Source organism: Clinocottus analis, unplaced genomic scaffold (genome assembly GCF_023055335.1).
Source record: "Clinocottus analis isolate CAN_PGR_092001 unplaced genomic scaffold, fCliAna1.0.p SCAF_6, whole genome shotgun sequence".
Lineage (NCBI taxonomy): Eukaryota > Metazoa > Chordata > Actinopteri > Perciformes > Cottidae > Clinocottus > Clinocottus analis.
This window is the reverse complement of record NW_027176218.1, coordinates 18,985,812-19,000,631: the sequence shown is the minus strand read 5'-3', so window position 1 is coordinate 19,000,631 and position 14,820 is coordinate 18,985,812. Positions and strand designations below refer to the sequence as shown.

At 42.6% G+C, this 14,820-nt stretch overlaps 1 protein-coding gene across 1 annotated transcript in view; it reads right to left on the bottom strand.

Annotated features, from left to right (window-relative positions):
* The window catches only part of LOC137804305 (transcriptional enhancer factor TEF-1-like), a 42,476-nt gene that overhangs the window by 23,196 nt on the left and 4,460 nt on the right, over positions 1-14,820 (bottom strand). The window contains exon 2 of the mRNA XM_068603459.1: positions 3,454-3,936. Within this exon, the coding sequence (XP_068459560.1) occupies positions 3,454-3,658 (205 nt within the window). The 5' untranslated portion in view covers positions 3,659-3,936. The remainder of the gene's footprint in view (positions 1-3,453; positions 3,937-14,820) is intronic.

The window sequence follows — 14,820 nt, the reverse complement described above, 5'->3', positions numbered from 1 at the left end:
GCATGCAAGCAAATCTTAAGCAAGACAATGCAATTGAAAAAAACTTCAAAAACTACAGAATGTAGTTCTGTGATTTTGTAACATTAAAGTAAAGATTTGAGAGACAAAAAACAACAACAACAACAAGAACAACAACAAAAACAAGCAGACTTGATCTCACAAAGGAAGCAGTGACTGAGGAAATTCCCAGATTTAGATAAATGATCATTTCCCGTCTCCCCACTGAGAGTTATTAATTAAGAACTTCAGACCAACTTCTGGCCAGAGCTGCTTCCCCAACGCCAGGTAATATCACCTTAAGTGGCCACCCAGATCTCCATCTGGTACAGTGGTGCATGTCCCAAAGACCCCATGTCAATCATACAGTGCTCAGCGACAGGACTGCACTCTTTTCCAGGTGCAAAGGCTCCACCCATCACATGCTCCCACGGGTGCTGCGCTTTGTGAAGCCATGGGTCATTATCGTCAGTAACCGCCGTACGAGAGTAGTGTCGAGCAGCAGCAATTAGTTAAGTTAGCTAGTGACGCCATTCCACTCTACTATTGCAAATAGTTGCTTGTTGCTATATAAATGCTTGAGATTACATATTTGGTACAACTTGCCAAACCACATGTTCGCCTAACACGCAATAAATAATGTATTTTAAGAAGAAACACAATTCTGTGAAAGGGACGTTGTATACAGTATGACTAAACTGGATCAGACATCTCAATAGGGCTGGAGTGACAAAGTCTGGGAGACATCTGTAGTCTGCGTCACCATCGTCACCACTTCACCCATTACCATTCAGTGTGTCGTGGGGCCTTGGTAATACATCTGTTTTGAAGATGATCCACAGCTTTGGAGACAGAGAGGGCTCAATACCAATTAAATTACTTTCATATCCATCCAGTGGATCCATACCATGTTTCTGTAGGGGACAAAGGCACTGGCCATTACACCGTAGCTCTGCCGTACCTTAGCCAATGATAAAAGCACTATTATTCACCTTTTCATCCTTTCTTCCTTTTATACACATCCATTTATCATTTTCCTCTTTCTCTCTACGCTTCTCTCCCACTAAGTTCATCCCGGCACTTCTGCACATTTTCCTTCTTCTTTTCTTTTTCCAGTCCATTTCTCTGCAGCCAGTGATGGGGGCTTAGACCTACGTAGGGTCCCTACCTATCAGATAATGACACTTTCTTTCCTGAAGGAATTACTCACCAGCCCCTCTTTCCCCGTTCATGTGTTGCTCAAAGAAACCACAAAACCACTATTAGTAACCATGTTTTATTTCTTTTCTTTGAATTTACTTTAAATGATTTTAAAGTAACTTTAAGGTTATGTGCATTCAGCATGTGCACACGAAGAAAGACATATTGTGACATCAAGCATGGATACGGTACAAATGTGAGCCTCTCTAACGTTGTGAGCCAAAACTAGATGCTGATGTCTATGTCGAACGATACTCTGCCTCAGAAAACAGACACTGTCCAACTCAATTAGGCCACAGTATTAAAACCTGGCAACAACTTGGACCCAAAGTCAACAAGGTAAACAAACAGCGCCGAACATGCAACTGAGGCTGAGAACAGAGTGGGACCGATTGATTGGTGGCGAGCAAAATAACACAAAAGGAGCTTGGATGGAGTTTATGGTGCGGGGCGGGGAGGGGTCCTGCGACTGCATATCCTGATTTTGTGCTCTAAATTTGAATTAAGAGAAATCTTAAGAGAATTACATGTCTATTTCTGGATCCTCGACTCCCTTTAGAAATCTTCACATTTTACAAATGATTTAAAAGGAAGCCTTTCCTACTGCATGCCACAATTTAGCCTGAAAAACTAAAATCCTTAAAAATATTTTGGTATAATTTTGTCAGCATTGTGTGAGCAAGAAGACAAAAAAAGAAGTAAAGCTGGAAAGAATAGCAAAGTTGGGTTCTTCTGGGTTGGTCCCTACAATCGACACTTTTCACGTTTCACATAAAGTTTTTTTCCTATTGTTCCTATTAGCTTAATGAAATGTAATGTTTAAATAAATATGTTAGTGCTGCACCTGACTGGCCTGAGTGAATCTTAACCCAAGCAAACACCCAAGGAGGACCTGTAACATAGAATATGAACCAGGGTGGGTGAATGAGAGATGTTTACATACAGTACATTCAAAATCTTTAGGTTTCAGCATACTTTTAGGTCATGAAGTGTGTGTTTTAATCCGCCAGGGTCCAGATGCAAGTGTGCACAGGGGGGAATGAAGACATTCAATATCTGGGATTTAATTTAATACTCAGAAGCCTAAAACACCAGTGGAGTCATGAAGAAATCACTAAAGTGCACTCTGCATACAGAGGGAGGGAGAGCGGGAAACAACAGAGTGAAAGAGAGAGGGAGGGAGGCGCAGCTGGTGGCAGCCAGAAGACCATCTGTTCATCACTCTATTAGTTCACACACACACACACACACACACACACACACACACACACACATACTCTCTCAGCATCACGCTCATTCTCAGACATGCACGCGCACACACATGATGCACCTACAGCTCTGTTTAAAAAAATTATCCACAGTCTCTTGTTGTGGCGCATCACTGGATAAAACACACAAACAAGTGCAATGTAATTTAGCTTCCATTTCCTGAGTTTCCTCCTTATGTGGGAAAAATATGCGGGTACTATATATATATGAAATGCATATAGTACATCTAAAACAACAAATTTGTTGTGTAAAGGACGATATATACTCTTGTAACTGCAACTGCAACTGCGGCTGACCACGCAGTTAGATTGACGGACTCGTTTTGGTTTATAGTTCCCGCCTTTTCAATACGCCAGAACAGTAGGTGGGGCAACGACTGGTTAGAGTCGACCTGCACACCAACTACTGATATCTCCCTTCAGGAATTTACCGCCATCTGCGTTTTCTTATACTCTGTCAAAGACGGGTTATATAAACGCTCATATTTGCGGACCACATCAGCCAAACGTTCTTCAACAGGATCCATTGTTCGTGTTTCTGCTATGGCTTTTAAAAACAGCGGTATTATCCTATGAAACCGGAAATGCGAGACTCGGAAAGGATGTGGTTAGCGGACCAATCACAGCCTGGCGGGCTGCGAACGGCTTACACAGCTTTGTCGGATTGTCAGAAATTTTGGTCGACGCACGCAAGAACGCAAGATGGCTGATGGGACTACGCAAGGGGGCCCTTTCGTGTCTCGCGTGCTTGTGTCTCTGCGTAAAACCCGAGTCGAAATGACTATTAAGTCAAGAAAAAATACTAAATGTTCCATGGTGAAAAATGGTGAAATTTTTTTTATATAATTCAAATGTAATATTTTTACTTTTGGTTGGGTTGAACACAAAAGTTTGAACAGGGCTTCTCAGCTTCTGCTATTTCTCTCCATTTTCTAGAAACACAAGCAAAGCAATTCATATCTTCCGTCTTTCCGCCTCCTTTACGTACCGTACATCTTCCCTTCATCTGACAGTATAATCTTCCTCCTTCCACAGGGCGGGTAGATGGCCAGGGCCTCCTGAAAGCTCTGCTCGATGTCGGGGCTCCAGACCCCCTCGGGGTCCCCATCCATGGTCTTATCGCCACCTGAGTCGCTCAGTCTCTCCATGTCGTCCCCTGGACTCTCGCTCCCGCTCCAGCTACCGCGATCCATGCTGACCGCTGGCGTTGCCTCGTCAACGCGTATTCAGCGCTAATGGTAATGTTTCGCCGGTGAGTAGGTGACGGGATTAAAACCGCTAATGGCAACCTCAAGCCGACGTTCACACTAATGGAAATAATTAACTCCCCGTGGGGACGGCCAGCTGAAGACGCCTGGAAACTAAATGCTAGCCGCTGCTTTACCAACGGTAATCCAAAATGCTAGCTACCAATAATAATAAAAGTGGCTGGTCGACTCAGCAAGATGATCCGAAACCGACACCAGGTAACCTAAAAGGAAGAAATAAACAGAAGAGAAAGTATAGCATTAGCTGCACGAATTGCATATCGCCTCTGGACAGCGGGACAATCTCAGGCATCCTTTTTATTAATAACAGTGGGTTTGATGCTCACGATTTGATCAGTCCGCACAACTGCACAATGTATTATTTTGTGTCATTTCTACTGTGCAAAAAGCACTATTTAACTTTGAGACTTTTTTCCTTTTAGATGGAAGAAGATATGCACGTGTTGCCTTGCATTATGAAGTGGTGCTCCTACATTTTGTGTTGGTACCCCAAAATAACATTTTCAGTGCAAGCACCAGAAGCCAAAGGTAGTCTGGACCCCTGCAATGTATTTCTTCATTTACACTTAAAACACTTAAACCTGCGAGTTAGAATGAGCATACAGCATACAGAGATACCACTCCATATATACGTATATCCTAAATAACAGCAAGAGTCAGTTGTCAATGTCCTTAAACATCCTGAAACCCTGAGCAACATACCTAATGTTGGTTAGTGTTGCACCTGTTCAGAAGATGCTTTGGATTCCACTTTTTAAACTTTTTTTTTCCCATTTGCGTTTGAACAGACGTGGTCAAAAACAAGACAGAGTTTCAATCTCAGAAAACAGGGCAGACAAAATGGAAATGGGCCATTCTCCTCACTCTGTGGAGCCCGCTCTGTGATTCACGCTGATTTTAGGTTGACTTTTTTTTTTACGAAGGAAATATTTTTCCCGTGCAGCTTTAAGTCCCGATCAACACATTGTAGGCCTGCATCGCAGCTGTTTGAGGGAAATTATTGCTTCTTTTCATGTAGGAAATTGCCTATTTTGTTAAACCGCTGTAGTCGCCCAACATCAAAACCACATGCCCATAAGTGGAGCGAGGGAATGAGGGATGGACAGACAGACAGAGACCACTACTCCACTCAGCTACGAGCAGATTTAGGAAAAAGAGAAGAAAAATAGAAACTGAAGAGGCTTGCCAGCTGCCTACAATTCTTTGAAAATCCCCGACAGTAAACAGCAGGGTTGGCGTAGTAGACACCACACTTACACACTAACATATGCACACACACACACGCAATTACAGTGCCAGCTCCTTGGGCGAACACATGTCATTTTGTCTGCTCTTCTACTGTTCACACTTCCCATGCACTGTCCCTTGCCACAGCCTGCACAAGCCTGCAGTGTGAAGTGTATGTCAGTGTGTGTGTGCGTGTGTGTGTGTGTGTGTGTGTGTGTGTGTGTGTGTGTGTGTGTGTGTGCGCGCGCGTGCGTGCTTGCCTGCGTGCGTGCGTGTCTCTGGTTAATTTTAACACAATTACACTTCACAGTGCACGCACACACATGCAACTAAAGTCTGTAAAGCATCAGGCAACATTTTGGACACATTTTAACCCCGTCCATTTTTAAACACCTAATGCAAAAAAAAAAGCAAAAAAGAACATACGGAGGTTCAGACTCCGAGCCGTGTGTAGTGAACAATATCTGCTGTTTGTTTTTTAACTGGAGTTTGTCCTCTGGTTCTCTCTTCGCGCTTTATTCTATTCCCCCTCATTTCCGTTTCCTCTCCAGCGTACCCACCCTTGCCCCCCTCCTCCCTCCTGCACTTAACCACTAAAACAAGGATCTATTCATCCAGCGGGGCCGTGCGGTTGAGCACCAGTAGCAAGATGTGTTTCCTCTGGCCGTTTGTTTGTGCAACTATGTCCAAGAAGTTACCATCTTCCAGAATAACACACCGGGATCATCTTAGTTACATTGATGACCAGTTCACAGAAACCTTTTCACACACTCCGGCTGTCTATTAGTGTGTCAGTTGCAGTGAACAACCAGAACGGGGCTAAATGGAGAACTTCTTCTAACTTATCTTTGGGGGTTTGTGGAGGGCGAGGGCGCGTGGAGGTCAAGGACATTTCTTTACGCATCACGCTACGAAAGAACATGAGCAGGCTTTATTTCAGTCTTTACTGCGTTTTTCTAAAGTGTACGGTCACCCTGATTGCTGTTGTAATCAAAAACAATTTAAGCACTTTCTAAATAAAAATGGAGTTCAGATCTATCTGACTGTTTGTATTAATTGAAAAAAAGGACATGAATTGTTCTGAAACATGCTTTTTGTGGTTAAAGCCCTATAAAAACGCCCCACAGGGGCACCTGGAAATGAGCGTAAAAAGGTCTTTGGACTGGGGGAGGAGACGAGACAAGCTGGAGGAAAAACAACAGGGACACCCAGAATCCTCTTGCGAGCCAACCACCGCACCACCGGAGCCACACCATGCAAATGTTGAAATAAATCCCACTATTGTGTGAGCGCTGCTCCTGCATGTGTGGATGTTTGCAAGCGATTCAGGTAGGGAAACCAGCGAGTTGACATCCCATTTAAATGAGCTGGACCCTGCCGCACCAACAGTTAGTCAGTTCCCACTTTGTGAGTTCAAAAGTTCAAAACATAGTGAAAACTTAAAGCAGAAGCGAGTTAGTTCAATGTAAAATAACTTTTTTTTCTCAAAAGAAATCTCCTTTTTTTTAGCGCTCTGATCGGCATTTGCAAGATTCCACCGGCTTGCTTCTGTGTTGTTTCCCAATAACAACACAAACTATTTACTCATATCTATACTACATATTGTTGCTCAATCAATTCTGCTCCGTTTTTGGTCTCCACAAGCTCCCAAGGGGAAATGTCTGGTCTCGCTAGCTGCTAAATCCAGCGCGTAAGCTCTCCAGCTAGCTAGTTTGGTGCCAGGAGAGGTAGAGTGCTGTAGGGCTTCAAGAAGAATTTTTTCAATGAAACCATTCATATATGTTAGAGCTGTTAAAAATAACGCGTTAACGCGCTATGATTAAATTACATGATTAATTAGTTAATTGTTTTTAACGCATTTAACGCATGAGCAGAATGAGCTTCCAATATACCTATTTAAATATTATTTCCGCTCTAATGCAGCTAGATATATATCATATACATCTGACATCTACGTATATATATATATATATATGTCTACGTATATATATCTACGTGTGTATATATATATATATATATATATATATATATATATATATATATATATATATATATATATATATATATATACACACGTAGCTGTCAGATGTTCACTCTGTGGGAAGACGTTGACGTTTCACCAGCACAACCAGCCTTAACATCTCAACGCGCAGCATGTTGGTCGGCGAGGGGCGTTCAAGAGCAATGCATCAAACCAGCCTCACTGAACAACAATGACCCCTCACTAAGTCTGCCTGTGACAAGCAGAGTAGCAGTTGCGGAATTAATATTGTTGAGGATGAAGGTTCACCAAAGTTTTGCGAGTGGCAACGGGGGACCCGAGCATCAAAGCACCGCAAAGACGCACAATCGTGACAAAAATCCACGTGCTGTATAAAGCTGGAAAGAACAAAATGGAAAATGACTTGGCTGCCACGGAACATTTGGCGCTGACAGGGGATCACTGGACTTTAGTGAGTAATGAGAATTACCTGGTGACCAGACGTCCTCTTTTTCCCGGACATGTCCTCTTTTCGAGACCTAAAAAATGCGTCCGGCAAGGATTCCAAAAGCGTCAGGGATTTTGCCTCGTGTGATATTTTTGTTTCTCTGAGTCTTTCACAAACTAGTTATTACGCCCTTACAAGTTTTGTAAACGATATCTCCCTTACGTCCACCTTCTTGCGCGAGCTCTGAATGTAGAGAGAACTGTCGTTGGTCGACCGATCTCAGGGTTGCCACATGCACGATAATTATCCTCCAAATACAACCATTTTGAGCCTTTGGTACGATACTTTGTCGCCGTTTCCAGCAACACTGAGCACCTTGTCACCTCCACTCGCGACAAATATCCCGTTATGCTCTGAAGAAACTAGTTTGGCATAAAACATCGCCGCATCAATAATTGACTGGAATTTCAGTGACAAACTATTTTTTGGTAGTTTAGCACGACTCGTTCTTTTTTTATGAGCTAAAGATCATGTAGATGCTCGACTGTGGAGCGGGATGAAACGATAATGGGGTTCACCTTACGGCCTATAGTTGCATTGTTTACAACAGCCCCCCGATTTATAAATGACAATGTATATATCCGTCTTTTATCATGAATCTTTATGTTTTCACTAAAAAATACCGAGAATATCTGTAATATGTGATTAATCACGATTAATCCACAGAAACCTGTGATTAATCTGATTAAAAATTGTTTTCATTTCACAGCCCTAATATATATATATATATATATATATATATATATATATATATATATATATATATATATATATATATATGAACAATGCAACTATAGGCCGTAAAGTGAATCCCGTTATCATTTTATCCCGCTCCACAGTCGTGCATCTACACGATATTTAGCTCCTAAAAAAGAAAGAGTCATGCTCAGCAACAAAAAAAAAGTTTGTCGCTAAAATTCCAGTCGATTATTGATGCGGCGATGTTTTATGCCGAACTAGTTTCTTCAGAGCGTAACAAGATATTTGTCATGAGTGGAGGTGACAAGGTGCTCAGTGTTGCCAGATTGGAAATGCCGTAGTATCGTACCAAAGGCTCAAAATGGTTGTATTTGGAGGATAATTATTGTGCAGTTTGTGAAAGACCCAGGGAGAGACAAATATCCAACGAGGCAAAATCCCGGATGTTTTTGGAATCCCTGCCGGACGCATTTCCGGGAAAAAGAGGACGTCTTGTCAACCTCCTTTATATAAAAGCAATAAGTGCTTTTTATGTTTTCCAGTTTAGTTCAGTTTTTCTTCCTCAGTGAGAAAAGTCCAGTCTGTCTTGGCTTGAACAAGTGCACTGAACATCTTGTGATGTAAGGAAAGTTCTCCTCTTTGAGAGAAGAGTAAATATCCAGAAGTGATCCTGACATAGTGGATCAGAGTGCGAGGTCAGAAGATTTGTGCATGCACGATTAACTTTCAATCTGGATGCGGAGCCTGCCGGTAGACTGCCTGCCTGTGAGCGCGTGTGAAGCGGCTCGCGGCAGCACCGCTGCTCGTTGAGAACAGAAGCTACATAACAATACGCGCTTTCACGTCAGGCTCAATTCGTCAACACTGCCTGTCGGTGAGGCTACAGAAACGCGCACGCACATACATAAATCGCCTTTAAAGTAAAAGCAGAGTCATCGTGTTTGCATACATGGCTTTTATCTTATTTATTTATTTTTCATGTTTGATTGACCTCACGCGGGCCCGACTGGGAGAGCCGTAAGATGCCCAGGTCTGAACTACGCCGTCTGGGATGGATTTAAAGCAATAAAACCCCTTCCATATGCAAAAAAAAAAATGCAGTTAACGCATGATCAAATAGTTAACGCTGTTAAAGGAATGCCAGATTAACGCTAAATTAACGCGTAAATCTGCCCAGCCCTAATTTAGGGTTTCAGCAGAAGAATCCCGCCGAGGCTCTGGAGACGCAAAACGAAGGGGGGGTGTGTGTGTGGGGGGGCTGGAGGGACAGCAGATGGACGCCGGAGAGAGACATTAGTCACAGAACAATCAACTCTGACTGGGCGACTCCTCTGCACCCTGGGTGCCCCCGCCCCTCTGTGTGCCTCTCTCTCTGTCACCAGGCAGGCCTGGGCCTACTTCAGCCAGGGAGAGCAGGCTTTGTGGTGTCAGTGCCAGCCCTCAGAGGAAAATGCGCGCACACACACACACACACACACACACACACACACACACACACACACACACACACACACACACACACACACACACACACACATACTCACATACACACACACACACACACACACGGAGGGGGCACACAGCCACAGCCCTGCAGCTGCCTTGGACTCTCGTGCTCTTCCCTCTGTGTCGCCTTTTCTTCCTTTTTCGCTCCCGTCACACTCGCGGGCTTCAGAGCCGCATGCCAGCTACACATATGTGTCTGTGAGCGCGGCCCTCGGCTGCCATGTTCAAAATAGCGGGGCCCAGTGAGGTTGTAATGAAACGTAATGCGAGTGGTGCGCGAGTGCCTGCATCACCAGAGGGGTTTTAAGTGTGTGCGTGTGTGTCAGCAGGGGGTCCTGTTGGTAGACAAGTCGAATACGTTATCACAAGCTCGTCAGTTCCTTTCACTCACTATTCTGTTGGACCACTCAACGGCATCTGTTTTAACTGCTTCCAACATGTGCGTGCGCGCGCACACACGCGCATGCACGCCCACACACACACACGCACGCACGCACGCACACACACACACACACGTTTGATAAAAGATGATTTTCTCATAATCCTTAAAGCAAACATGGTTCAACTTTACAGTGTTTTGCCACGTTATTATGTTTCCTTACAGCTAAAAAAAATATATAAACAATTATTTAGAGTCTGAGGTCATATTTTTTTGTCTATTTTGGCGCCTTTTTCTCCATCAAGATCCACAAATGCAAACAAAGCGTTCGATTCCTCCCCAGGTAGAGGGAGTGCTTCATTTATCTTGCCGCCCTCACAGCCTCGGCAGCCGACGCCTCATTTGCACCTCATGTTATTCAAACACTCCGAATGTATTTCAGTGGATGATTTTTCGGCCCGAGCTGTCGTGTGTCCCTGAGCGCCGCAATGGTCACTATGGGAACCAATCGAAACAGACACCTCTTGCTCCTATTGCACCAATATGTGCATCATCACGATGAAGGAAACTTTGTTTGAATGTGAACTGCCATTATTGCAAGTATTTTCTGCATGGTTACTCCGCGTGGAGTTGTGTATTCTGCTCGGCTTGCTTCTGAAAAAAGGGTCAAAGCGTTACTGTGCAGCGATCAATGGGATTAATCGCCTGGTAAGAGGTGGTTTTCATCACAAACATGAGATGGGTGACCTGTTGCTGTCATCTCACATCCAAATCACAAACTGTTCGAAAAGAATGGATATAGCAGGTGTGATATGACAAATTGGGCTCTGGTTTATGGTGTATTCATATCAATACATGCATCGCAATACATCTTCAATATTAGCTTATTGATGATGCACGCACATGTCAGTAACAAGAAATGGCAGTGCAGAAACTTAGGTTGGGTAATAACAGTGTCTTCATTACTAATTTTGATATTTTGTTTCTCGTTATATTGTTATATAGTGGTGGATTTAAAATTTAAATAATCCCCAAATATCGAGATGTTAGTTTCAAAAGTCCACTCTATGAAGCTCTCGTTCATACATTAATTTTCACACCAAAGGGCATTGGGCACATGTTTGAGGCCTGACAAATACCCTTCATGCAAAACATGCATAAAGCTGATTTGTTTTAAATATTTAAAGTATTTTTTTTTTGCCGGCAATTTTCTTCCCTCACATTATTAATGCTCTGAATTTCCAATTCAAACCCTTTAAACACTGAGTTGTTTTCTTCGTATACAAATAAAGGACTTGCAATTCTGGACCAAATGTACAACCCCCACGTTGTGTTCACATCCCAAGGAGTGACGTCGAGACGCTGTATACGTCTCTGGAAGCGGCCAGTCAATCTCAGTAGCCCCGTCCTAAAGCATACTCTGCTATATGATCTGTTTGACTAAATTGACCATCATTTACTAAATAAAAATCACGCTGTATTGAAGAAGACTTAAAGGAAGCCATAAACTCATGTTTATAATGTTTACTGAGGGACTAAATCAAGAATCCCGAGAGAAGTAGAGTCATGTTTTCATAGACTTCTTTACAACCATGGGAGTCGCCCCCTGGTGGTCGGTAGAGAGAATGCCCATTTTTACTTGCGCGTTGGCTTCACTCTGCAAAATCGGTGGGGGGGTTGCCGCCTGATTTAAACAGACGTTAACAAGAAGAGAGAGAAAATGCAATCAACTGTGTGACAAATTCAACCAACAGGATTTGCGATCAATTTATTTTGGTTCCAAGTTTTGTTTGTCATGAATATTATTAAACCTGGAGGTGGTTGTTAGCTATATGATGCACAAATACTTTGTCTGCCTCTATTTCCACCGAAGACTTTAACAATCAGTCCTGCACTCCATTAGTCGTGACTGTTGTCCTGCCGCTGACGCATTCACTCATTATAGTTCAGATGGTCACGATTTCAATTAATCCATTATGGATGAATTCATCTTGCACAATACTAGAGAGGGAGAAAAAAATGGCATAATATTTTTCATGAAAGTCTGAAGATGGTTTGATTAGTTCTGACCTGATTTTGTGTGTTAAAAAAACAAAACAATAGGAGGATATTCATCGGACTAGATTGGGAAAGCAGCACGGCTTCTTTTCAAAGAGGGAGAGGGTAGGACTCGCTGTACGAGAGTTAGAGGAGGCAGCGATTCTCGACTCTTCGTTACTTTGCCCCGTCTCCTCTTACCATTTATGCACACGCGCGGTAATTGGTCGCAGATTGCACGCTGATACAGTGAAGTGCTGATTTCCTCCTGGAGATGTGTGGCGGTAAAAGGCTCAGCTCTCCTCTCCGCTCTCCAACAGGCTTTTTTTTTTCTTGCTGAGTCACATCAAGCCATTATGTGGCCTCTTCCTGGTGGGGGGGAGGAGGGGGAGTTCAGCGTCACACGTAGACCATCACACACACACACACACACACACACACACAGACGGAAGTCCTCCACCAGTCGACAGAGAGGCCTGGGGAGGTTGCAGCAATACCAACACCATTTAATAAGTGTGAAGTGTTGGGCACAGAAACCACACGTGTGTGTGTGTGTGTGTGTGTGTTCGTGCGTGTGCATGTGTGTGCGCGTGCATGTTATTATGTGAGACTTATTCCACACCCAGCAAGGGTGGCGTTGTCTGTTTCTGTGAATGTGAAAAGGGAGTACGGTGAACCTCATCCACTAGCAACAATTACAGCTAATCTACAGCCAACGTATGCTCTGCTCTCCATCTCAACACACACACGCACACACACACACAGACACACAAAAGTGAATTAGCCCCTGAACTGCGTTTTCCATCTGTGGTCCATTAAGACGCGAGTATTGCTTTATTTAGACCGATGCAGGTTAGCAGGGGAAGAGTGTGGCAGCTGTACAGCCCATGTTGGTGTGCAGTGGGTTATTTAAGGTTATAACACGGCTGTGTAATAGATACAGTTCATCTTTTTTATTATCAGTTATGATCAAATATTTCAAGGCCAACATGTTAGTCAGATTATCTAAGCCTAAATTAAGGTGAAACCAAAAGTGAGAGCACCCAAAGTGTTGCGTCAGTAAGTATGGTATGGTACAGGACTTAGATTTTGGATATGATAATATGCTGTTTGTGAACTTTCCAAATGTTCTATTATTTTGCTTTACCATTGTGAATACCATATCGGATGATTATTTATCAAAAATATAATTTTGTCAAAGAACCAACCAACAATACATTATTGTCACAATATCGAGATAAAAAAAATGATATTCTCCATATTGCCCAGTCATAGGGCATAGTTGAACCCGGCAAAACACACACACACACATCCACACAAGCAAGAATCTGAGAATACGATATGTATAACGATAGGTTTACAATTCAATATATATAACAAAGTGATATGTTGCAATTTTTTCAAAACTGATTTTAAAAAAGGTGTCATAGTTTAAAGAAAACCCCCATTTGGATAACATCTGATGGATTTCTTTTTTTATGTTATAGATGTAAAAAAAAACAACTTTTTAAATCAAAAATCTCAAGTGTTTTGGGAATCAATACTATCTCACAAAACAGTCTCACAAAAATCTTATCTTATCTAACATTTACAATGGTTGGCCTTTTCTGCACTGCCATGGGCTCCAAAAGAGCTCTAATTCTACTGATGGCCCTGGGGGCTGAAGGGTCAAGGACTCGACCACACTTTAATACACACGGACAGCTGCCGATTTGCTTCTAAACATAAGACAATCGCTAATTATTAGGAAAACACAAAGCGTCACGCAAAAGTTCAGCACTTCAGAAGTTCAGAACAATCGCCTTCAAATCGGGCTGAAAAAATAATGTACACAGCGACGAGATTTTAAACTATGTAACAGCTGGATCATGTTGAAGAGCAGTCACTGAAAGGTGTTGTATGTGTTGCAGAAGTAAAGAATAGTCTCATATATATATATATATATATATATATATATATATATATATATATATATATATATATATATATATATATATATACAGACAAAATAAGATATGACTGGAGCAGGAAAAAAGTGTATTCTTTTCTTAGTTATGAATGAACTATAAATGTGCAAGAATGACCAATGGAAGGTAGATTGGTGTGAATGTGTTCAGAATGGAAAGGACAAAAGGAAGAGCAGAATTACCAGAACATGTTCTGGGCGGTGGGGGGAACAAAGCTGTTCCCTTAGCCCTTTCTACACAGAGTGTTCCAAGGTGATCGGGGAGCTAGAAAACAAACCACGGCGAGTATCACCACTGAAAGAAAAAGAAAAGAAAAACAGGGTCGTAAGCATAACAGCGGGGGAAACATTTTTCTTCCCACTGTGAGAGTACCAGAGAGCAGAGTGAGCTGTCTATCACGTCAAGTCCTACAACTGGGAACGGAAGCCGTGCTCGTGGAAATCTAGAATTCCAGCTCGCTTCCTGCCGGGGACAGGAAAAGTGACGCTGGTTGAGGCTTTCCCGTGATGGGGTAGTTGCTCTGGGTCATCGATCTGCTTGTTGCTATAATCCAGAAAACACTGAGGTAATGTGCCACTGCCTGTCTCCTACAAAACTCTGGCTTCCCATACAATTAAATTGCATTCTCATTTCTGTTTTGAGGGAAACATATTTTCTTAGTTTTAAACATGTTGTACGTTTAAATAAAAGAAAACAAAACTTGTTGGAAACAAAATGTCTTTGTGGGCTGTAGTAAAAGTGCATTCATTCCAGGCTCCCAAAACTCCAATGGTCTGGAAAATG